General features: G+C 41.5%; 1 protein-coding gene across 1 annotated transcript in view; it reads left to right on the top strand.

The window, feature by feature from the left end:
* LOC309354041 (uncharacterized protein) overlaps nt 1-23642 on the top strand; it is a 182937-nt gene that overhangs the window by 13384 nt on the left and 145911 nt on the right. Inside the window, 7 exon segments of the mRNA XM_081883736.1 lie at nt 505-787; nt 4853-5071; nt 6949-7176; nt 9742-9868; nt 13401-13588; nt 16445-16672; nt 17893-18019. Of these exon segments, the coding sequence (XP_081739862.1) occupies nt 505-787; nt 4853-5071; nt 6949-7176; nt 9742-9868; nt 13401-13588; nt 16445-16672; nt 17893-18019 (1400 nt within the window).

The raw sequence follows: 23642 nt of genomic DNA, 5'->3' as shown, positions 1-23642 counted from the left end.
GCCTGGTGTGAGGGCTCTTAAAGCTAACTTCTCCTCTGAGGTGGAGTTCTAAGAGTCCTAGACTTTTATGATGCTCCTAGTTATAAATGTGTCACAGCTCTGAAAGTGATGAGAACTACTCCATTAAGCTAAGGTATTTACTCCTCTGCATTTCGATGTAGCTCTTTTGATCAGTACCTGTAATTGAATGTATGTGTATGTTTTGCGATTTCACATTTCACCAAATGTTGCAGTGCAGTGTTCCATTCAAGCAATGCATACAAAATGCATATAGTGGTGTAAGATGTTATATATATATATATATATGCATATATTAATGAAAGTGGTATACAAGTATACAAGTGGAATGCAATGAATTTTTTAAGGCAATTGCTTTGCAGATATGTGCATGTCAGAGCACAATTTGCATGAAAATGTTGAAGAATTGTCATGAGGTCCTGATTTCTATAAAAGAAAATTGCATAGCATATATCCCAAGTATACAGCATTGAATTCTCATTGCAGTATTTTGCCAAAGAACTATCAGCATATCCTGGCCTTGGTATTTGCTGTCAAGGAGGTCAATGAGAACCCCAAGATCTTACGTAATATCACCTTAGGATTCCACATCTATGACAGTTACTTCAATGAAAGGATGACCTACCGGGCTGCTCTGAATCTTCCCTCCACACTTATGCCCAACTATAAGTGCAACATTCAGAAACACCTGGTGGCAGTTATTGGGGGATTGGACTTTGATTCCTCTCTCCAAATGGCAAGTATCTTGGGCATCTACAAGATTCCTCAGGTAAGATGCTGCCTTGGTGACTTCACACTCATTCCCCATGATTATCTGACAACTTTATTTCCCTCTCAAGTATTAGTATTCATCCTAATACTTTCCTCCAAAAATCCCTAAGTGTTGGACCTTGCATAAACATGTGTTTCAAAGAGGCATTATCCTTTTTTATTCTCCAGCATGATGGCATTGTAGATATGGAATTCTCTTCTGTACAAATGTAGCGGCGTCCAGTATATTCTAACTTTTATCTTTTGGTGTATAAGAAATAGTTTATAATCTAGAGACACATTTGTTACAGAAGTTAAAATGTTGTCCCACTGTTCAGGTAAAATAGGAACCCCTAATCCATTATTCCATTAATTTCTCTTTAATATATATATATATATATATATATATATATATATATATATATATATATATATATATATATATGCTTTCGTAGATTTTCACGGGTACAGGAATGCAGGTTTTGGTGTCCTCGGGTGTCTTCCCGTGTAAAAGTTGGGGTGTCTAGGCGACGTTTCGACGAGGTCTCACTCGTCATCTTCAGGCTGGTGCTTTCGGCTTCTTGTTACTGGAACAGAGCAGGATCTCAGTGTTTGAGTTCCTATAAATACTGTTGAGGGGGTGTGGTGTATAGCCTCCAATGTTCTGGGCAGAGAGGAAGTTCCCAGGCTAGTGTGCCTTTTCTTCTTTTGTTCCTTAATTACTTGAGGGATATCTTGAGTGATTTCTTGAGTGATATCCTGAGTACCACTTAGGTGGGTCATTAGGTGTGGATTAGTTGCTAAAGTCTTTGTGTCTTGACCTCTTGAACTTTGTGAAGAGTTTTTCTGAGTTTTTCTGAGCACCGGATGCTGCACCCCCCTGCAATCCCTACACAGATCTGGCTGACACAGGCCACAAAACCACAGCTCGCCCCTATACACGAAGCCAAGCCAGAGCACAACTAAGTGCAGTACAGCCATCTTCTCAGAAAAACTCTTCACAAAGTTCAAGAGGTCAAGACACAAAGACTTTAGCAACTAATCCACACCTAATGACCCACCTAAGTGGTACTCAGGATATCACTCAAGAAATCACTCAAGATATCCCTCAAGTAATTAAGGAACAAAAGAAGAAAAGGCACACTAGCCTGGGAACTTCCTCTCTGCCCAGAACATTGGAGGCTATACACCACACCCCCTCAACAGTATTTATAGGAACTCAAACACTGAGATCCTGCTCTGTTCCAGTAACAAGAAGCCAAAAGCACCAGCCTGAAGATGACGAGTGAGACCTCGTCGAAACGTCGCCTAGACACCCCAGCTTTTACACGGGAAGACACCCGAGGACACCAAAACCTGCATATATATATATATATATATATATATGCTTTCGTAGATTTTCACGGGTACAGGAATGCAGGTTTTGGTGTCCTCGGGTGTCTTCCCGTGTAAAAGTTGGGGTGTCTAGGCGACGTTTCGACGAGGTCTCACTCGTCATCTTCAGGCTGGTGCTTTCGGCTTCTTGTTACTGGAACAGAGCAGGATCTCAGTGTTTGAGTTCCTATAAATACCACACCCCCTCAACAGTATTTATAGGAACTCAAACACTGAGATCCTGCTCTGTTCCAGTAACAAGAAGCCGAAAGCACCAGCCTGAAGATGACGAGTGAGACCTCGTCGAAACGTCGCCTAGACACCCCAACTTTTACACGGGAAGACACCCGAGGACACCAAAACCTGCATATATATATATATATATATATATATATATATATATATATATATATATATATATATATATATTAAAGGTTTTATAAATACAATAGAAAGAATAACAAAAAAGAAACAGAAAACAGAACAAGAAAAAATAAAATAGAATTATCATCTTTTAGCAACCATATTTTCTTCACTTTTTGGACTTCCTCACATCTCTCGCTCCTGCGTTCCAAATTTATACAATTTTAACCAGCAATTTATCACCTTGTTTCAATTCTTATTCTATAAATTTCCAATATTGTGTCCCTAACTTTGAATACTTTTATCTAAGTCTTAGATCCCTAATTTAAACTTGATATTTATTCAAATTTTATCTTTCTCTTAAGCTTCACTCATTCTCAAATTCTTTTCCACTAGCTTAATGGCGCCATGATATTTTCAGTCTCGCACCCTTCTTAGCACTCATACAATTTACAATGTTTTTGTAAATAGTCCTTAAATTTCTTCCAGTCCTCTTCTACTGCTTCCTCTCCCAGGTCTCGGATTCTGCCGGTCATTTCTGCTAGTTCCATATAGTCCATCAGTTGCATCTGCCATTCTTCCAGCGTGGGCAAATCTTGGGTTTTCCAGTATTTGGCAACGAGTATCCTTGCTGCTGTTGTTGCATACATAAAAAATGTTCGGTCCTTCTTTAACACCCTCTGACCAACAATGCCCAAAAGAAAGGCCTCTGGTTTCTTAGGGAAGGTATACTTAAATACCTTTTTCAGCTCGTTATATATCATTTCCCAGAAAGCCTTAACCCTGGGGCAAGTCCACCAGAGGTGAAGGAACGTTCCTTCAGTTTCCTTACATTTCCAACGCTTATTATCAGACAGGTGATATATTTTTGCAAGCTTGACTGGGGTCATGTACCACCTATATATCATTTTCATAATGTTCTCTTTCAAGGCATTGCATGCCGTGAACTTCATACCGGTGGTCCATACCCTTTCCCAGTCAGCAAACATAATATTGTACCCAACATCCTGTGCCCATTTTATCATAGCTGATTTAACCGTTTCATCCTGTGTGTTCCATTTTAACAGCAAGTTGTACATTCTTGAAAGTACCTTAGTCTTAGGTTCTAACAGTTCTGTTTCCAACTTCGATTTTTCCACCTGGAATCCTATCTTTTTATCCAGTTTAAAAACCTCTTTAATCTGAGCATAATGTAGCCAATCTCACACTTTGTCTTTTAATTTCTCCATACTCTGCAACCTCCAATTATCTCCATCTTTTTCTAGTATTTCCCAATACTTCGGCCATTTGGCCTCCATATTGGGTCTTTTCAGAGCCTTAGCTTCCATAGGCGACAACCACCTTGGGGTCTTGTTTTCTAATAAGTCTTTATATTTTGTCCAGACATTAAACACTGCTTTCCTAACAATATGGTTCTTGAAAGTCTTATGAATTTTAACCTTGTCATACCACAGATATGCATGCCATCCAAACGCGTTATTAAATCCTTCCAAATCTAGAACATCAGTGTTTTCGAGAAGCAGCCAAACTTTCAACCAGCAGAAAGCTGCTGATTCATAATACAACCTTAAGTCCGGCAGGGCAACCCCCCTCTTTCTTTTGCATCAGTTAAAATTTTAAACTTAATTCTGGGCTTTTTGTCCTGCCAGACAAATTTAGAGATATCTCTTTGCCACCTCCCGAAACACTCCATTTTATCCACAATCTGTAAAGTTTGAAACAAAAACAGCATCTTTGGCAATACATTCATCTTTATAACAGCAATTCGGCCCAACAAGGAAAGTTTCAATCTTGACCAACTTTCTAGCATTAATTTCTCAGATAGCGCATGACAAGGTGATTATTTGAAACCAAATACCTATATCTATAACCAATTGCTCTAGTAAATCAAGGGGGATGAAATGGGGAAGGAAGATGAGGGGAAAGGAAAGGGAAGCTGCATTGCAGGATTGTAGGAAAACTGGCATGCAGCCTACAAGCACAGGGTGGACTCTATGGAGGCTAGATCTCTGACTGCCCCCCAGCTTTTTGGAGCCCCACTCCCTGAGGCTACCACCTCATCTCACTTCTGGGACGGCCGGCCCTGGAAGCACATACCCAGTCCTTCTACATTTACGGATTATGTGCCTTTATTTTCCTTTAGCTCACTTATGGCTCCTTTGCTCCAGAGGATGCTGGTCAAAGCCAATCCACACCCTTCTATAGGATGGCGCCCAATGAAGTCCATCAATACAGTGGGATTGTTGAGTTACTTCTGCATTTTGGTTGGACATGGGTTGGGTTGCTTGCTGCAGGTAATGTCAGTGGAGAGAGATTTATTCACACCTTGAAAACTCTGCTTTCCCAGAAAGGCATTTGCCTGGCCTTCTCAGAGAGAACCGTGAAAACGGCATATTTGTCTGAGTATTACGCCATGTATTCCCAATGGATCCAAATTTATCAAGTTATTATGGAGAATAAAGCCAAGGTTATTGTTGTCTATGGAGAAACAGAGTCCATGCTTAGCTTGCGAATAATGGTAGCACTTGGTGCAGTGGACAATGGAACCAAGACATCTGAGGGCAAGGTGTGGATTCTGACAGCGCAACTGGACTTCACAGCATTAACCTATCAAATGAACTGGGATATGCAAGTCTTCCAGGGTTCCCTCTCCTTCAGAATTCATTCAAATGTTGTACAAGGATTCAAAGCCTTTCTTCAGGTCCAAAATCCATTTGAGGCAAATGGAAATGGTTTTCTCAAGCAGTTCTGGGCACAGGTATTTCTCTGTTTATTTCCAAACTCCAATACAGAGGAGCAGGCCAGTGGAACCTGCACTGGGGAGGAGAAGCTGGAAAATCTCCCATCATCTGGCTTTGAGATGAGCATAACAAGCCACAGCTATAGCATCTATAATGCTGTTTATGCCACAGCACATGCTCTACATGCCATGTTCTTGCCCAGGACCAAATTCAAGGCAGTGGTGGAAGGAGGGATGCAAGAGTTTCAGAAGCTAAAGCCCTGGCAGGTAACGCCTATCTCGTGCTACAATTTATTAGACCTGGGCAGTGATATGTAGCACAGTACCCTGAAGATTTTCAAGCACTCAGTGCAGGATCCGTAACTTGTGTGTAGGGGAGCAGGAGGATATAATCCTGCACTGTGCCGCTCCTTCCCACGCAACTTCTCTGCACACAAGTTAAGAGGCAGATCTGATCCTACACTGATAGGAGAAGTGAGAGCTGGCAGAGAGTGGCAGACAAAGCTGGAAAAAATGTAGCTGTGGCTGAGGAAAGGAGGTGGGAAAGACTGGGCAAAGCCCCTAAAATGGCTCTCCATGACCAGCAAAAAAAGTAGGGAGAGTTTTAAACATTTATTTATGTACGTATGTGCTTACTTACTGAAATTGTTAATTGAAGTCATCTTTGTTAGAAATCCTGGGAAGCCAAGACCCAGTTTTTTGGCAAGTACTCTTTGTTGAGAGAACTCCAGCAGAGATTTAACTTGGCAAAATAAAAGTGTGGAAATCTAGATTGTAAAACCATAAATGTGTCCTTTCCACTAAACCCCCAAACTCTCTGCTTCCCTAGCACAAAGATGGACCACACATTTAGTAAGTCACAACAATCAAAGATCAGATTCATGTGCTTTTCTATATAGCAGTCACAAAATGGTAAAATTTCCTAAACTATTGGTATAGAAACGCTAAATTTATACTCCATTCTTGTTAGAAACAAAGGAGGTTGGTTAAAATATGTGGCTATAGGGAGTAGTTCACACACAGAATTCACATGTAGACTGAGTAGAACAAAAGGCTTTGTTACCCAATTCCTCCCGAGGTGAAGGAAAGTGACTTAGGCTAAGTTTGGTAGGACAGCTTACTCTATGGCATTAACCACTTTGTGCATTAATCAGACTCAAGCATGGTGGTTACATGAGGCCGGTCCTTTGGGAGGGGATACAGTAATACCTCTGCAAATGTCTGCCTCGCCTAGCGTCCGTTCCGGTGAACGTCCACAGCAAACCAGGAAGTACCATAACGGATTACTTCTGGGTTTGCTGCTTGCGTATGTGCAGAAGCGCTAAATTGCGCTTTGTGAATGCGTAGAAGCGCAAACCGCTCCGCACACGTGCGCAGACGTGGCGCTTTGCCCTGCGTCCTTTTTGGCTAGTGGCTAGGGCTCCAGAATGGATCCTGGTCGCAAAACAAGGTACGACTGTATACAACCAGTGGGACCTAAAAAGCATAGATTTCTTTTTCTCATTTCCTCTTTTTTGGGAATACATTGGGATTTTCCCCATGGAAAACAATGGAAATCGTCAGCTTGCTATGTGAACACTCTCAGGAATGGATTATGTTTGCATAGCACTACCTGCATATACTGACAGTCTGGAGGCATCCTGAGTGCCAATAAGGAGAGACGTTAACATTGCTTTATGATTTCTATTTTTCTTCCAATGCAGCTTCATCCCTTCCTTAGCAGTGTCTCCTTTAACAACTCTGCTGGGGAAATGGTATCTTTTAGTGCAAATAGGGAAGTAGAAGCTGGCTTTGATATTACCAACCTGGTCACTTTTCCAAATAACTCCTTCATGAGAGTCAAGGTTGGAAGACTGGGTGGGGAGGCTGTTCCAGGCCAGCAGATTTCCATTGATGACAAGAGAATGGTGTGGCACAGAAGCTTTCACCAGGTGAGGCATAATTCCTACATCTATGAGAGATAGGAAAAGAGAATGTTATTCTACTTACAGATCATCAATCCAGCACATACCTGCCTTTCCAGCCAGAATCAAACATTTTCCTCTACACTGCTTGAGAATAGTAGAATCATAGAGTTGGAAGTCATCCCAGAAGTTATGTAGTCCAACCCCCGGCAATGCAGGAAACTCAATATAAGATGAACTTGATGGATCAGGCCCATGCCCAACAAGTCCAGGATAATGCCAATGGCCAGTCTTGTCCAGTATCCGGACATGGCACGTGGCTGTTGGCTTGGGCTCTTTCTGTCCCAGGGAACTTCCTTCTCACCAAATGTTGTTTGGTGAGAAGGAAGCAGATGACATGGAGATTTGTGGGCAGCTGTTCTTTGTCACCAACTGTAGAATGAGGAAAGAGTTTCTTAGATTGGGGAAGAATCAGGGCTCCCCAGGGATGTTCACCTGGCATCTCCCTACATATCTTTAAGCACCAAGTGCAAACATTCCTCCCAGGCCATTGGTAGATTAAACCATCTATGGCCTTTTTACCTGTTTTTGTTTGTTTGTTTGTTTCAATTGTTGTGCATTTTTGTATTTTTAAACCAAAAAGAGAGAGAGGATTTTATATTGTAAAGTGTCTTCAGATGGAGGGTGGTACAGAAAATAAATGAATCAATGAATCAATAAAAATATGGTTCTCAGAATGGCCAGCGAGATGCTTGTAGGAAATTCTGATCAGAAGACCACTATCCTCTTTTGTGGTTTCCATCAACTGGTATTCAGCAGCATAATGCCTATGACTATGGAAACATACCCTCCCTCAAGGCTAGTACCCATTGATAGCTTCTCTTCCAATGATAGTCTTATCTTCCATTAATTTTTCTAATTCCCTACTAAAGCCATCCAGCTTGGTGACCTTCACCGCCTCCTTTTGGAGTGAGTTTCATAGTTTTAAATATACTGATTGAAGAAGCACTTTCTTTTATTTGACCTGAATCTTCCAGTAGACGTCATTGGAGGTCGCTGAGTTCTAGTGTTATGTGAGAGGGATAAAAACTTTTCTTTATCCACCTCCTCATTTTCTTCTTCCTTGCGTCACTTGTACCATGTTACTACCCACCTCACATCTTGATTGTTTCTAGAGAGGAGCTTAAATGGACCAGTTTGCAGCTAATTATGACTGGGCTTTCAGCCTTTTTTCAAGGCTGTTTCAAACAATTAGTGCCAGGAGGACCAGACTTAGTTCCTTCCACTCCGGAAAAAAATTCTACCTAAATTACCATAGGTAAAGGTAAAGGGTCCCCTGACCATTAGGTCCAGTCGCAGACGACTCTGGGGTTGTGGTGCTCATCTCGCTTTATTGGCTGAGGGAGCCAGCATACAGCTTCCGGGTCATGTGGCCAGCATGACTAAGCCGCTTCTGGTGAACCAGAGCAGCGCATGGAAACGCTGTTTACCTTCCCGCCGGAGCAGTACCTATTTATCTACTTGCACTTTGACGTGCTTTCGATCTGCTAGGTTGGCAGGAGCAGGGACCGAACAATGGGAGCTCACCCCGTTGTGGGGATTTGAACCTCCAGACTTCTGATTGGAAGCCCTAAGCTCTGTGGCTTAGACCACAGTGCCACCCATGTCCCTTAAGTTACCATAGCTTTGGCATTAGATACTTTATAATTTAACTGAGACACCAAAGGCAAATTCAGGTGTGTGTGTGTGTGTATGTGTGTGTGTGTAAGCTTAAATTAGCCACTTGTATCCTAAGGAAAAAGGAAATGTGGGCTAGGGATGGAGGAGGATTTCATATCACAACAATTTAATGAAAACTGATTGACTTCGTATCTTGGTACACAGATGGAAGGATCATTAATTATCCTTCAGGTTTCACATTTCTCTGAATCTAGTTCTCAGCTCAAAAATGGACCAAAATCATTTGAAAAATACACATTGAAGTACAAAATATGTTGGAAGATGCATCAATTAAGACAAAAAGCTTGGCAGGAAGTGTGAAGGGGGCTTCTAAGAGCATTTGGCTGAACTCCTTTACAGTTTCATCATATTTGGGGACCAAGATAACAACACAAAGTTCCAAATTCATCATCATCAAGCCTTTTATTGGCATCACATACAAACAGCCAAAACAAATCAATACAGAATTATCACTTCCCCAGTGGCACAAAACATTTGCTAAAAGAAAGGAGGCAGAGCAGTATATCCTCACAAAAGTTCCAAATTATAGGGAGGCTTCAAAGCATGTTCAGCCTTTTTAATACTTTCTGCTCAGTATGGGAAGGTTGGTGGTGAACAAGTATTCATTTTATGTATGGGGATGAGGGCTGGTGAAAATGAACTCCCAGTTCCCTTCCCAGTTTAAGCCTTCAGGCATTCTTTTCACAGACGGTCAGTTTCAGCATTCTTTTTTAAAACTACAAATAGCAAAACAAATAGTCTGGTCCTCAGTAGTTTAGTGTCTTCCTACTGCTGGCTTGGGGGGGAAATGAAGCCAAAAGCATTAATAATTTCTGTGTGCTAAAATGTTTATGTGTTTCTTAAAATGGGCAGGTTCCACCCCTTTCTGAGTGTAACCCAAATTGCCCTCCTGGTTCCAGCAAGAAAAAGAAGGAGGGGGAACCATTCTGCTGCTATGATTGCGCTCCATGTCCTCAAGGCAAGATTTCATCCCAGAAGGGTAAGAGACACGAGATATGTGCTTTTCAAACATATGTCACGTTAGAAGTTGTTGGAAAAGTTAAGTAAATCGGTAAATAATTGCTAATATGGCAGAGCCTCCAAGTGTCCCTATTTTCCAGGGATGTTCCTGAGTTAGAGAAGCCGTCCTGGTTTCTGATTGGATCCCATAATGTCCGTGAAAGCAATGCATAGCCTCCAGAGCACGGAGGGAGCACTCCCTCTGCCCTTCGGAGCCTTTGTGTTGCTATCGCTGAAGCTAAGGAGCCTGCATTCGCTCCATAGGACGCACACACATTTTCCCTTCATTTTTGGAGGGGGAAAAGTGCATCCTATAGAGCGAAAAATACGATACTACAAGGAAGAATTGTATTTGTGGTTACCACTGTTTTCCATTTAAACTGCACAATGTATTTTATGGGGACACCCCATATAGCACAGCACACAATGCTGAGGTGGGGTTCTCATGCATCACTTTCAATCTGGTTTGTCTGGAAACATCTTTAACCCTAAAAGCTCCATACTAGCAGCATTGGAAGCTTGCCAACACATCTGAACTCTGAAAGTATTGTTTTCTTTCCAGACATGGAAGATTGTGTTGGGTGCCCTGAAGACAACTATCCAAACATGGAACAATCACAATGTATTCCAAAGACCATCAGCTTCCTGTCTTTTAAAGAGCCCTTGGGGATGAGCTTAGCATTGTTTGCTCTTTCCCTCTCTCTCCTCACAGTGGTGGTCCTAGCCATCTTCATTAAACATCAGGACACACCCATTGTCAGAGCAAACAATCGGGACCTCACCTACACTCTCCTCACTTTCCTCCTGCTCTGCTTCCTCTGCCCATTGATCTTCCTCAGCCCTCCAGAAAGAGTGAGCTGCCTGCTCCGACAAATGGCTTTTGGCCTTGTTTTCACAGTGACTGTTTCTTGTGTTCTGGCCAAAACGATCACGGTGGTTCTGGCCTTTGTGGCCACCAAACCAGGATCCCGAATGAGGAAGTGGGTGGGGAAAAGACTGGCAAGCTCCATTGTGATTTCTTGTTCCCTTATCCAAGTGGGCATTTGCAGTGTGTGGTTAGGAACCTCTCCCCCATTCCCTGATTCCGACATGCACTCTGTGATGAAGGAAATCATTCTAGGCTGCAATGAAGGGTCAGTTGCCCTGTTTTACTGTGTCCTGGGCTACATGGGCTTTTTGGCCATTATCAGCTTTGTTGTGGCCTTTTTTGCCAGGAAACTGCCTGAGACCTTCAATGAGGCCAAATTCATCACCTTCAGCATGTTCTTGTTTTGTAGTGTTTGGATCTCCTTTGTTCCAGTGTACCTGAGCACTAAGGGGAAATACATGGTGGCTGTGGAAATCTTCTCCATCTTAGCCTCCAGTGCTGGCTTAATGGGTTCCATCTTTTCCCCAAAATGCTACATCATTGTGTTAAGACCGGATCTGAACAGTAAGGAGCAATTAATAAAAAGGAAGTAGTAAATTATCCTATCATCTCTGTTTTTCATTTTACCAGAATATGGACAATATAGTCTCTTTCTCCACATCATATCATGTTGTACTGTTGTACACAGTAGCAATCAGCAAAAATTAGATAATATTAGAAGAAGAAGAGTGTTTGAAGTATGTGTGAGGAAATGCAGAAAATTTTTGTTAATATAAGGAACCAGAAGAGGTAATGGAAGTCATGAGATCCAAAGAACCTCAAAGATAAGGTTTTGAAATGTTTTTGTGAATGGGGACAAGGGGAGGAATTTGTGGGGGGGTTTTGATAGTTGTGGAAATAAATTGTGCAAAAAATCCAATAAAAATTATTTACAAATATAACTAAGGAATAGACACCATGTAACATCAACATTATTCCATTTCTCCATACCCTCAATGACTCACCTGTATTGGGTCAAATGTTCAGATAATCCAGTGTCCCACCAAAATTGTACCATCCCTTTTTTGTGGGATATTGAATTCAATTATCATTACCACGTCTAACTTAGTGTTAGAATCAGATCTAAGCAGAGAATTTGGCTGGTAATTTTTATTCTTGTTACATTATTCCCCAGCCCACCAACTCATTCATAACTTCTGCATTTCAACATATCACGTTGTATATCTTAGCTTAAAATATTTTAAATATTCCTGATATTTTATATCCTTTCTTTATTACAACCCACCTTAATGTGTATATTATAATATTTTACTTGTACCGATTTTGTTTTTATTCTGTTCAGGTCTATAACAACATGTTTTTTGCCAGTTGTTCAATTTTCCTGATGTAACGAGACCTAGCTATTACCTCATCGGTAATTACCAGTCTTGTCATAAATAAATCTCCCTTGGATAATGTCTCAATGGATTTCCAGAGAATACCAGCCAAAGTCTAAACAAGGGTATAAAAACCCCTTCCTGATATTCTAAGCAAGGGGGAGGTTAGAGGCAGAGGAAGGATTTCTGCTTTTCTATTTGTCGAGTTGCAAAATAGGATTTTAATCTGTGAATTGTTAGAGAAGTGCTGTTTGTGAGAAGGCAGAATATTGAAAATATGTTCTAGATGGAAATGAGTGTTTCTGAGAAGAAATAGTATTTGCCTCAGTATGCTGTTGTTTATTGTGCCTCTTCTCTTTCATCTGCCACATATGGTGTGCAAACATACCACTCGTTGCACCATCCAAGATCTGTCCAGAATTCCACATGAATACTACCAACCTGGTCATCTTATTATTGGCGGACTTGCTTCTCACCTCTTTACTTCTTTTGGCGAAGAAGACTTCACAGAAAGGCTACCTATCCATCAACTTCTTGATATCTTGTAAATACTTCATGTGTTAAGTAATCAGATGATATAAAAACATTCCCCAGCTCTAACCGGGCTTACTCAAAAGCAAGTTCCACTGATTTCAGCGGGATTTCCTTCTAGGCATAAATGGTGGGGGGGACTTTTGCATAGCTGAGACGTTGGCTTGGAAGGAGGGAAATGGAGATCTGAATGTGTCAGTGAGAAGAGGCTGCCTCTTGGTGTGCTCTCTGCTCCCCATATCCCACCAAGTGATGAGAACCACTGCATTAAGCTAGGCTATCTACTTCTCTGCATTTTGATGCAGCTCATTTGATCAGTACCTGTAGATGAATGTATGTGTATGTTTTGTGCTTTCACATTTCACCAAATGTTGCAGTGCACCGTTCCAGTCAAGCAATGTATACCAAATGCATATACTGGGGTAAAATGTGAAAATATATATATGCATATATTAATGGAAGTGGTATACAAGTATACAAGTGGAATGCAATGAATTCTTTAAGGAAATTGCTTTGTAGATATGTGCATGTCAGAGCACAATTTGCATGAAAATGTTGAAGAATTGTCATGAGGTCCTAATTTCTATAAAAGAAAATTGCATAGCATAATCCCAAGTATACAGCATAAAATTCTCATTGCAGTATTTTGCCAAAGAACTATCAGCATATCCTGGCCTTGGTATTTGCTGTCAAGGAGATCAATGAGAACCCCAAGATCTTGCCTAATATCACCTTAGGATTCCACATCTATGACAGTTACTTCAATGAAAGGATGACATACCGGGCTGCTCTGAATCTTCCCTCCACACTTATGCCCAACTACAAGTGCAACTTTCAGAAACACCTCGTGGCAGTTATTGGGGGATTAGACTTTGATTCCTCTCTCCAAATGGCAAGTATCTTGGGCATCTACAAGATTCCTCAGGTAAGATGCTGCCTTGGGGACTTCACACTCATTCTCTATGATCATCTGACGATTTTATTTCCCCTCAAATATTAGTATTCATCCTAATACTTTCCTCCAAAAATCAGAAGTGTTGGACATCGCATAAACATGTGTTTCAAAGAAGCATTATCCTTATTTATTCTCCAGCACTATGGCATTGTAGATATGGAATTCTCTTCTGTACAAATGTAGCGACGTCCAGTATATTCTAACTTTTATCTTTTGGTGTATAAGAAATAGTTTATAATCTAGAGACACATTTGTTACAGAAGTTAAAATGTTGTCCCACTGTTCAGGTAAAATAGGAACCCCTAATCCATTATTCCATTAATTTCTCAGATAGCGCATGACAAGCTGATTATTTGAAACCAAATACCTATATCTATAACCAATTGCACTAGTAAATCAAGGGGGATGAAATGGGGAAGGAAGATGAGGGGAAAGGAAAGGGAAGCTGTATTGCAGGATTGTAGGAAAACTGGCATGCAGCAGTGGCAGAGAAGGAGGAGGACAGCCTACAAGCACAGGGTGGACTCTATGGAGGCTAGATCTGTGACTGCCCCCACCATTTTGGAGCCCCCCTCCCTGAGGCTACCACCTCATCTCACGTCTGGGCAGGCTGGCCTGTAAGCACATACCCAGTCCTTCTACATTTATGGATTTTGTGCCTTTATTTCCTTTTAGCTCACTTATGGCTCCTTTGCTCCAGAGGATGCTGGTCATAGCCAATCTACTCCCTTCTATAGGATGGCGCCCAATGAAGTCCATCAATACAGTGGGATTGTTGAGTTACTTCTGCATTTTGGTTGGACGTGGGTTGGGTTGCTTGCTGCAGGTAATGTCAGTGGAGAGAGATTTATTCACACCCTGAAAACTCTGCTTTCCCAGAAAGGCATTTGCCTGGCCTTCTCAGAGAGAACCGTGAAAACGGCATATCTGACTGAGTATTACGCCATGTATTCCCAATGGATCCAAATTTATCAAGTTATTATGGAGAATAAAGCCAAGGTTATTGTTGTCTATGGAGAAACAGAGTCCATGCTTAGCTTGCGAATAATGGTAGCACTTGGTGCAGTGGACAATGGAACCAAGACATTTGAGGGCAAGGTGTGGATTCTGACAGCGCAACTGGACTTCAAAGCACTGACCTTTCAAATGAACTGGGATATGCAACTCTTCCAGGGTTCCCTCTCCTTTAGAGTTCATTCAAATGTTGTTCAAGGTTTCAAAGCCTTTCTTCAGGTCCAAAATCCTTTTGAGGCAAATGGAAATGGTTTTCTCAAGCAGTTCTGGGCACAGGTATTTCTCTGTTTATTTCCAAACTCCAATACAGAGGAGCAGGCCAGTGAAACCTGCACTGGAAAGGAGAAGCTGGAAGATCTCCCTTCATCTGGCTTTGAGATGAGCATAACAAGCCACAGCTATAGTGTCTATAATGCTGTCTATGCCGTAGCACATGCTCTACATGCCATGTTCTTGCCTAGGACAAAATTCAAGGCAGTGGTGAAAGGAGGGATGCAAGAGTTTCAGAAGCTAAAGCCTTGGCAGGTAATGCCTATCCCGTGGTACAATTTATTAGACCTGGGCAGTGATATGTAGCACAGTACCCTGAACATTTTCTAGCACTCAGTGCAGGATCATATCCCCCTCCGTAACTTGTGTGCAGGGAAACACGAGGATATAATCCTGCACTGTGCCGCTCCTTCCCACGCAACTTCTCTGCACACAAGTTAAGAGGCAGATCTGATCCTACACTGATAGGAGAAGTGAGAGCTGGCAGAGAGTGGCAGACAAAGCGGAAAAAAGTAGCTGTAGCTGAGGAAAGGAGGTGGGAAAGATTGGGCAGAGCCCCTAAAATGGCTGTCCATGACCAGCAGAAAAAGGGGGGAGGGTTTAAAAAAATTACGTACGTACATACGTACGTACTTACTTATTTACTTACTTACTGAAATTGTTAATTGAAGTCATCTTTGTTAGAAATCCTGGGAAGCCAAGACCCAGTTTTTTGGCAAGTACTCTTTGGTGAGAGAAAGCCAGCAGAGATTTAACAAGGCAAGATACACTAGATTCAGACTCCACTCTTATCAGAAACAAAGAAGGTTGGTTAAAATATGTGGCTATAGGGAGTAGTTCACACACAGAATTCACATGTAGACTGAGTAGAACAAAAGGCTTTGTTACCCATTTCCTCCCAAGGTGAAGGAAAGTGACTTAGGCTAAGTTTGGTAGGACAGCTTACTCTATGGCATTAATCACTTTGTGCATTAATCAGACTCAAGCATGGTGGTTACATGAGACTGGTTACCCTACAATTCCTTTGGGAGGAGATACAGTAATACCTCTGCAAATGTCCGCTTCGTCTAGCGTCCGTTCCGGTGAGCATCCACAGCAAACCCGGAAGTAGCATAACAGGTTACTTCCGGGTTTGCCGCTTGTGCATGTGCAAAAGCGCTAAATCGAGCTCTGTGCATGCACAGAAGCGCAAACTGCTCTGTGCGCATGTGCAGATGTGGCGCTTTGCCTGTGTTCTTTTTGGCTAGTGGCCGGGGCTCTGGAACGGATCCCGGTCGCAAAACAAGGTACGACTGTATACAAGCAGTGGGACCTAAAAGGCATGGATTCCCCCCCCCCTCACGTCCTCTTTTTTGGGAATACATTGAGATTTTCCCCATAGAAAACAATGGAAATCATCAGCTTTGCTACATGAACACTCTCAGGAATGGATTATGTTTGCATAGCACTACCTGCATATACTGACAGTCTGGAGGCATCCTGAGTGCCAATAAGGAGAGACGTTAACATTACTTTATGATTTCTATTTTTCTTCCAATGCAGCTTCATCCCTTCCTTAGCAGTGTCTCCTTTAACAACTCTGCTGGGGAAATGGTATCTTTTAGTGCAAATAGGGAAGTAGAAGCTGGCTTTGATATTACCAACCTGGTCACTTTTCCAAATAACTCCTTCATGAGAGTCAAGGTTGGAAGACTGGGTGGGGAGGCTGTTCCAGGCCAGGAATTCACCCTTGATGAGAACAGAATGGTGTGGCACAGAAGCTTTCACCAGGTGAGGCATAATTCCTACATCTATGAGAGAAAGGGAAATCGAATGTTATTGTGCTTACAGATCACCAGTCCAGCACATACCTGCCTTTCCAGCCAGAATCAAACAATTTCCTCTACACTGCTTGAGAATAGTAGAATCATAGAGTTGGAAGTCATCCCAGAAGTTATGTAGCCCAACCCAATTTGTGCCAGGAGGACCAGTTTTAGTTCCTTCCACACCGGAAAAAAAAAAATCCCACCTAAGTTACCATCGGTAAAGGTAAAGGGACCCCTGACCGTTATGTCCAGTCGCAGAACACTCTGGGGCTGCGGCGCTTATCTCACTTTATTGGCCAAGGGAGCCGGCGTACAGCTTCTGGGTCATGTGGCCAGCATGACTAAGTCGCTTCTGGAGAACCAGAGCAGCGCATGGAAACAGAGCACTATCTATTTATCTACTTGCACTTTGACATACTTTTGAACTGCTAGGTTGGCAGGAGCAGGGACCGCATAACGGGAGCTCACCCTGTCACGGGGATTTGAACCACGACCTTCTGAAATTAATTATCCTTCAGGTTTCACATTTCTCTGAATTTTGTGGTCTAGTTCTCAGCTCAAAAATGGACCAAAATCATTTGAAAAATACACACTGAAGTACAAAATACATTTGAAGATGCATCAATTAAGACAAAAAGCTTGGCAGGAAGTGTGAAGGGGGCTTCTAAGAGCATTTGGTTGAACTCCTTTACAGTTTCATATTTGGGGACCAAGATAACAACACAAAGTTCCAAATTCATCATCATCAAGCCTTTTATTGGCATCACATACAAACATCCAAAACAAATCAATACAGAATTATCACATTTGCTAAAAGAAAGGAGGCAGAGCAGTATATTGTCACAAAAGTTCCAAATTATAGGGAGGCTTCTAAGTATGTTCAGCCTTTTTAATACTTTCTGCTCAGTATGGGAAGGCTGGTGGAGAACAAGTATTCATTTTATGTATGGGGGTGAGGGCTGGTGAAAATGAACTCCCAGTTCCCTTCCCAGTTTAAGCCTTCAGACATTCTTTTCACAGATGGTCACTTTCAGCATTCTTTTCTAAAACGACAAATAGCAAAACAAATAGTTTGGTCCTCAGTAATTTAGTGTCTTCCTACTGCTGGCTTCGGGGGGGAATGAAGCCGAAAGCATTAATAATTTCTGTGTGCTAAAATGTTTATGTGTTTCTTAAAATGGGCAGGTTCCACCCCTTTCTGAGTGTAACCCAAATTGCCCTCCTGGTTCCAGCAAGAAAAAGAAGGAGGGGGAGCCATTCTGCTGCTATGATTGCGCTCCATGTCCTCAAGGCAAGATTTCGTCCCAGAAGGGTAAGAGACATGAGATATGTACTATTCAAACATATGTCACGTTAGAAGTTGTTGGAAAAGTTAAGTAAATAGGTAAATAATTGCTAATATGGCAGACCCTCCAAGTGTCCCTATTTTCCAGGGATGTTCCTGAGTTAGAGGAGCCTGCATTCGCTCCATAGGACGCACACACATTTTCTCTTCATTTTTGGAGGGGGAAAAGTGCATCCTATAGAGCGAAAAATACGGTACTACAAGGAAGAATTGTATTTGTGGTTACCACTGTTTTCCATTTAAACTGCACAATGTATCTTATGGGGACACCCCATATAGCATAGCACACAATGCTGAGGTGGGGTTCTCATGCATCACTTTCAATCTGGTTTGTCTGGTAACATCCATACTAGCAGCATTGGAAGCTTGCCAACACATCTGAACTCTGAAATAATTATTTCCTCTCCAGATATGGACGATTGTGCTGGGTGCCCCGAAGATCACTATCCAAACATGGAACAATCACAATGCATTCCAAAGACCATCAGCTTCCTGTCCTTTAAAGAGCCTCTGGGGATGAGCTTAGCATTGTTGGCTCTTTCTCTCTCTTTCCTCACAGTGGTGGTCCTTGCCATCTTCATTAAACATCGGGACACACCCATTGTCAGAGCAAACAATCGGGACCTCACCTACACTCTCCTCATTTCACTCCTGCTCTGCTTCCTCTGCCCATTGATCTTCCTCAGCCCTCCAGAAAGAGTGAGCTGCCTGCTCCGACAAATGGCTTTTGGCCTTGTTTTCACAGTGACCGTTTCTTGTGTTCTGGCCAAGACTATCACGGTGGTTCTGGCCTTTGTGGCCACCAAACCAGGATCCCGAATGAGGAAGTGGGTGGGGAAAAGACTGGCAAGCTCCATTGTGTTGTCATGTACCATTATCCAAGCGGGAATTTGCACTGTGTGGTTAGGAACCTCTCCCCCATTCCCTGATTCTGACATGCATTCTGTGATGAGGGAAATCATTCTAGGCTGCCACGAAGGGTCAGTTGCCCTGTTTTACTGTGTCCTGGGCTACATGGGCTTTTTGGCCATTCTCAGCTTTGTTGTGGCCTTTTTTGCCAGGAAACTGCCTGAGAGCTTCAATGAGGCCAAATTCATCACCTTCAGCATGTTCCTGTTTTGTAGTGTTTGGATCTCCTTTGTTCCAGTGTACCTGAGCACTAAGGGGAAATACATGGTGGCTGTGGAGATCTTCTCCATCTTAGCCTCCAGTGCTGGCTTAATGGGTTCCATCTTTTCCCCAAAATGCTACATCATTGTGTTAAGACCGGATCTGAACAGCAAGGAGCAATTAATAAAAAGGAAGTAGTAAATTATTCTATCATCTCTGTTTTTCATTTTACCAGAATATGGACAATATAGTCTCTTTCTCTACATCATATCATGTTGTATTTTATGTTTGGTATTGCCTGGTATTTTCTGGAAATCTTCAAAGATTTTAATTTATGTCCTTTGTTACAGCTGAAACAATTAACTGTTATGTATTGAGCTTTGATTTTTCGTCTTTGAGCAGGACATATAGTTTGAGCCATTGGTTTTTCAGTACTGGTTAGAGACTGCTCTCCTTTCAATACATTGTAAACAGGGAAAAACTCCAAAGAGAATTACAATATGGCAGGGAAAATGCCGAAAATAAGAGATTGACTTCAAAAATCTTCAACAGAGAAAGCTTTTTGTCCTTACGCTTTGGGAAGGGGTGGAAGAAGGCTTGCGGGGCCACACTTTGGACCACTGTGCTTAAGCCAACCAGGCCTTAGGGCCTATTTCCCACAGCACAAGACCGTTGTTCATCCTTGAACCCATGCAGCTAAGTACGTGGATTTCTGTGCAATCACTGTGACCTTGATGCAAACATGCACCAGACACTCAGGTGGTAAGCTGCACTAATTGGTGGCATGCAAGTATATCTATGAACATAAATGAATGGGGGTTGGATCTAGTAAAGCTTTAGGCTGTGTCTGTATGTATAATAAATAAATGCATATTCAGCTGCTGTGAGTACTCCATTCCTATTTTCAATCCTGGGAAATATTCCCTGATTAAACCTATCTTGTTTGACTGTTCTCATTATCTATAAACATAAAAAGAGTTATTTTGAAGTTATTCTCAATATTAGAGGTAGCCCCACCAGAGTGCTGTTTGGGATATAGGTGGCATAATAGGACAATGGGATTTAGTAATACAAGTAACAGATGGATACCATGTAACATAAAAACTATCCCATTTCTCTATACCCTCAATGATTCACGTATGTTGGGTCAGATGCTTAGATAACGCTAAGCTCCAAAAGATGTTGTACCTTCCCTCCTTTGTGCGCACAGAACCACCACTTTCACATACTAGCTAGTTCCAGCCATACTGTAGCCAGTAAGACAACTAATAATCCTCTATATTGAATTCCACGATTATTGCCACTTCCAACTGAGAAGAGGGCTAGAATCAGATATAAGTAAAGAATTTGGCTGGTATTTTTTATTCTTGTTATGTTATTCCCCCCCTTCCACCAACTGTTTTTGTTTTTACTCTGTTTAGGTCCATAACTTCACAATAAAGGATCTGTATTTTCGATCCTGTGAAGGGGGTGTAATCTCTTTCTCCTCCGCCCTGCCCCCCACAGCTCCAGGTGCAAAACCTTGGAAATTACACCTCTTTTGGTGGCACATATATTATTTATGTGCATTTGCAGCATGCAAGAGGTAAATTAAACTGTCTCCATTAGAAGTCAATAGAACCTGTTTTTATTTTACCAGTTTCTCATTTTGCCTATCTTAAATTCAGTTCTCCACATTTTGGCAACAATTTGTAATTTTTTTTTAAATTTAAAAATATCCTCATGAAAATTCTTAAGAAAATGCTCCCAATCTCTGTATGCATTGGCTCAGAATAAACCAAGCAATTTCCCCTTCATCCTACAAAATAAAAAAAATGCTCAGCTTATTCCAAGTCAACTGAAACAAATTGAGACCCAAACATAGTCCCCACCATTTACCTGAAACTTCAAGATCACCTCCCACATCTAAGCCTGCTCTTCAAACTATGGGATAACCAGCCTTCATATAACCAACGTGCTTAAGTCTAATTAACACATGACAGGATTACCTGTATTGGCAGGTTTAGCCAGGCAATGAGGCCTGTTGTTTCCCTCCAGTGTACCCAAGAAACACAACATGTGAAGTCTAAGATGGTTGCTCCAAGCTCAGACCACATGGCACTCACAAACCTCTCTTGCATTCCTATACCAATAATTTGGAACTTTCATCACTATAGCCAAGTTTTTCTGCCTGTGTTTTTTGACTGATGTATGGAAAAACACATGAACTTGACCTTTGAAGAGTTTGTAAGTAAACCAGTTCTTAACCTACCAGATGTGTGGTCTTTTTGTATGCTAAGGGAAAAGTGTTTTTTTGGAACATACAAGGTCATATTTTAAAGGTCTAACAGCCTATATGCCCATGCTTTACTTTGCTACATGATTCATGATTTAAAATCTCTGCTTGGGTTCTCTCACCAAAAAGTACTTTCTACAAACCTGGATCTTGGCATATAGGGAATTCCCTTTTTTATAACTATTTTTCCTTGCCACCAACACAAACCATCTACAAAACTCAGTCCCCTTCGCCATCCTTTTGTCTTGTCTTGGTATAATTGTCAGTAAACTAATAAACAAATGGTCAGGTGGGAAATTTAAGGATGTTAGATTAATCATTTGCACTGGTCAGATGAAGCATTTCAGCATTGATAACAGACGGACCCACTCTTATTTTCTTCCTCATTGCAGTTAATTCTGCATGCACTTTTGTTGTCCCATAAAGGGACAGAAACCACTTCAAATGAAACACCACAAACATGTTTTTTTGTCATCTGTTGGATTTTTTTGCCGCAAAGAGAGATAGCTATTATCTAATCTGTAATAATCACTTTTGTCATGACTAATTCTCTCTTGGATAATGTCTCAATAGATTTGCAGAGAATATCAGCTAAAGTCTAAACATGAGAATATAAAAAACCCTACTTGTGATTCTAAGCAAGGGAGAGGGGGCAGAGGAAGAGGCAGGATTTTTGCTCCTCACATTATCAAGTTGTAAGATATAATTTTAATCTGTGAATTGGTAGGCAGGTTCTGTTTCTGTCAAGGCAGAGTATTGTACTGATGCTAAGGTTCATGTTCTAGATGGAAATGAGGGTGTCTGATTAGAAAGAATATTTGCCCCAGTATGTTGTTGCTTTTTCTTGTGCCAATTCTCTTTCATCTGCCACATTTGGTGTGCAAACATACCACGAGTTGCACCATTGATGATCTTTCCAGAATCCCACATGAATATTACCAACCGGGTGATCTTATTGTTGGCGGACTTGCTTCTCACCTCTTTTCTGCTTTTGACAAAGAAGACTTCAAAGAAAGGCTAACTACCCATCAACTTCTTAATACCATGTAAATATTGCATCTCTCAAATAATCATCTGGAACAGAAACATTCCCCAGCTTTAACCCTGCTTACGCTCCATTGATTTTAGTGGGATTTACTTCCAGGCAGGGTGTGTGTGTGTGTGTGTGTGTGTGTAAATTGGTAATCTAGTTCTGAATATTGAACTTCACCTCAGAAAATTTGGGATGAGGGCTCTTAAAATCTTGCCTCTCCTTCTGAGGTGGAGCCCCAGATGTTCTTATCCATGTCAGGCAAGATTTACAGGATACTTCTAGTTGAAAATGTGTCGCAGGTCTGAAAATGATGAGAACTACTCCATTCAGTTAGGCTACAATACAGCTTTTCTGTTGGATCAAATCAGTAACTGTATATAAATGTTGCGTATATGTCTATGTTATGCGCTTTCAAAAGATTTTAAAGGTCTCTATTGATGTCAGTGTGTGGCTGTCAAACTTGTGCTGTTACTGTGCTGCGGGCCTGTTTGGTGATTGCTACTTGGTGACAGGGGAAGAGAGACAATTGTGTTTCATATTTATAGAAAGAGTGTGGATCAGGTACATTCATTCTCAATAGCCTGAGCAACAACAGACTGTAATAGGCTGAAGGTTCCGATCATTGAAGAATGACAGTTAACTGTCAGTTGGTACAAGTAATGAGTGAGGTTTGAGGGAAAGACCAGAGAAAGCTGAGGTGAAAGTGGACAAAGAAGGTATCAATATTAAGCCAATTATCCCCAGTGTGTTAATAATATCTTGTGGTGAAGATTAGAACAAGTGAGCTGGTGTCTATTATAGGCTGTCCAGTTCTTACCAGATGAATGTCATAAAAGCAGATTTTTTAAATGAGCTCAACTGTCCAAGCAGCCAGAAATACAATTGGATGAACTTTGAGGTCAGAGACAGATTAGTTCAGCTGCTAGTTACAATTTTTGATTGAATTGGGCAGGAGTGGCAGAATAGGGAATCTGGTCTGAGGTAAAAGCCTTCAGAGACTGGCGTCAGCAACAGCATCTCTGGAATCTTTAGAAACTGTCAACAAGTACATGTACGTACTTACTTACCCAAAGTAAGTATCAGTATTCCCTTATTGAAGAAAGGGAGGGAATTCAAATCAGTTCATATTTAAACATGCACCTACTAAAATCTGCCTAAAGAGATGATGAAAC

Source organism: Podarcis melisellensis, assembly GCF_964234715.1.
Source record: "Podarcis melisellensis genome assembly, chromosome: 13".
In the NCBI taxonomy this organism is placed as follows: Eukaryota; Metazoa; Chordata; class Lepidosauria; order Squamata; family Lacertidae; genus Podarcis; species Podarcis melisellensis.
This window is presented reverse-complemented; position numbering and strand designations above follow the sequence as displayed.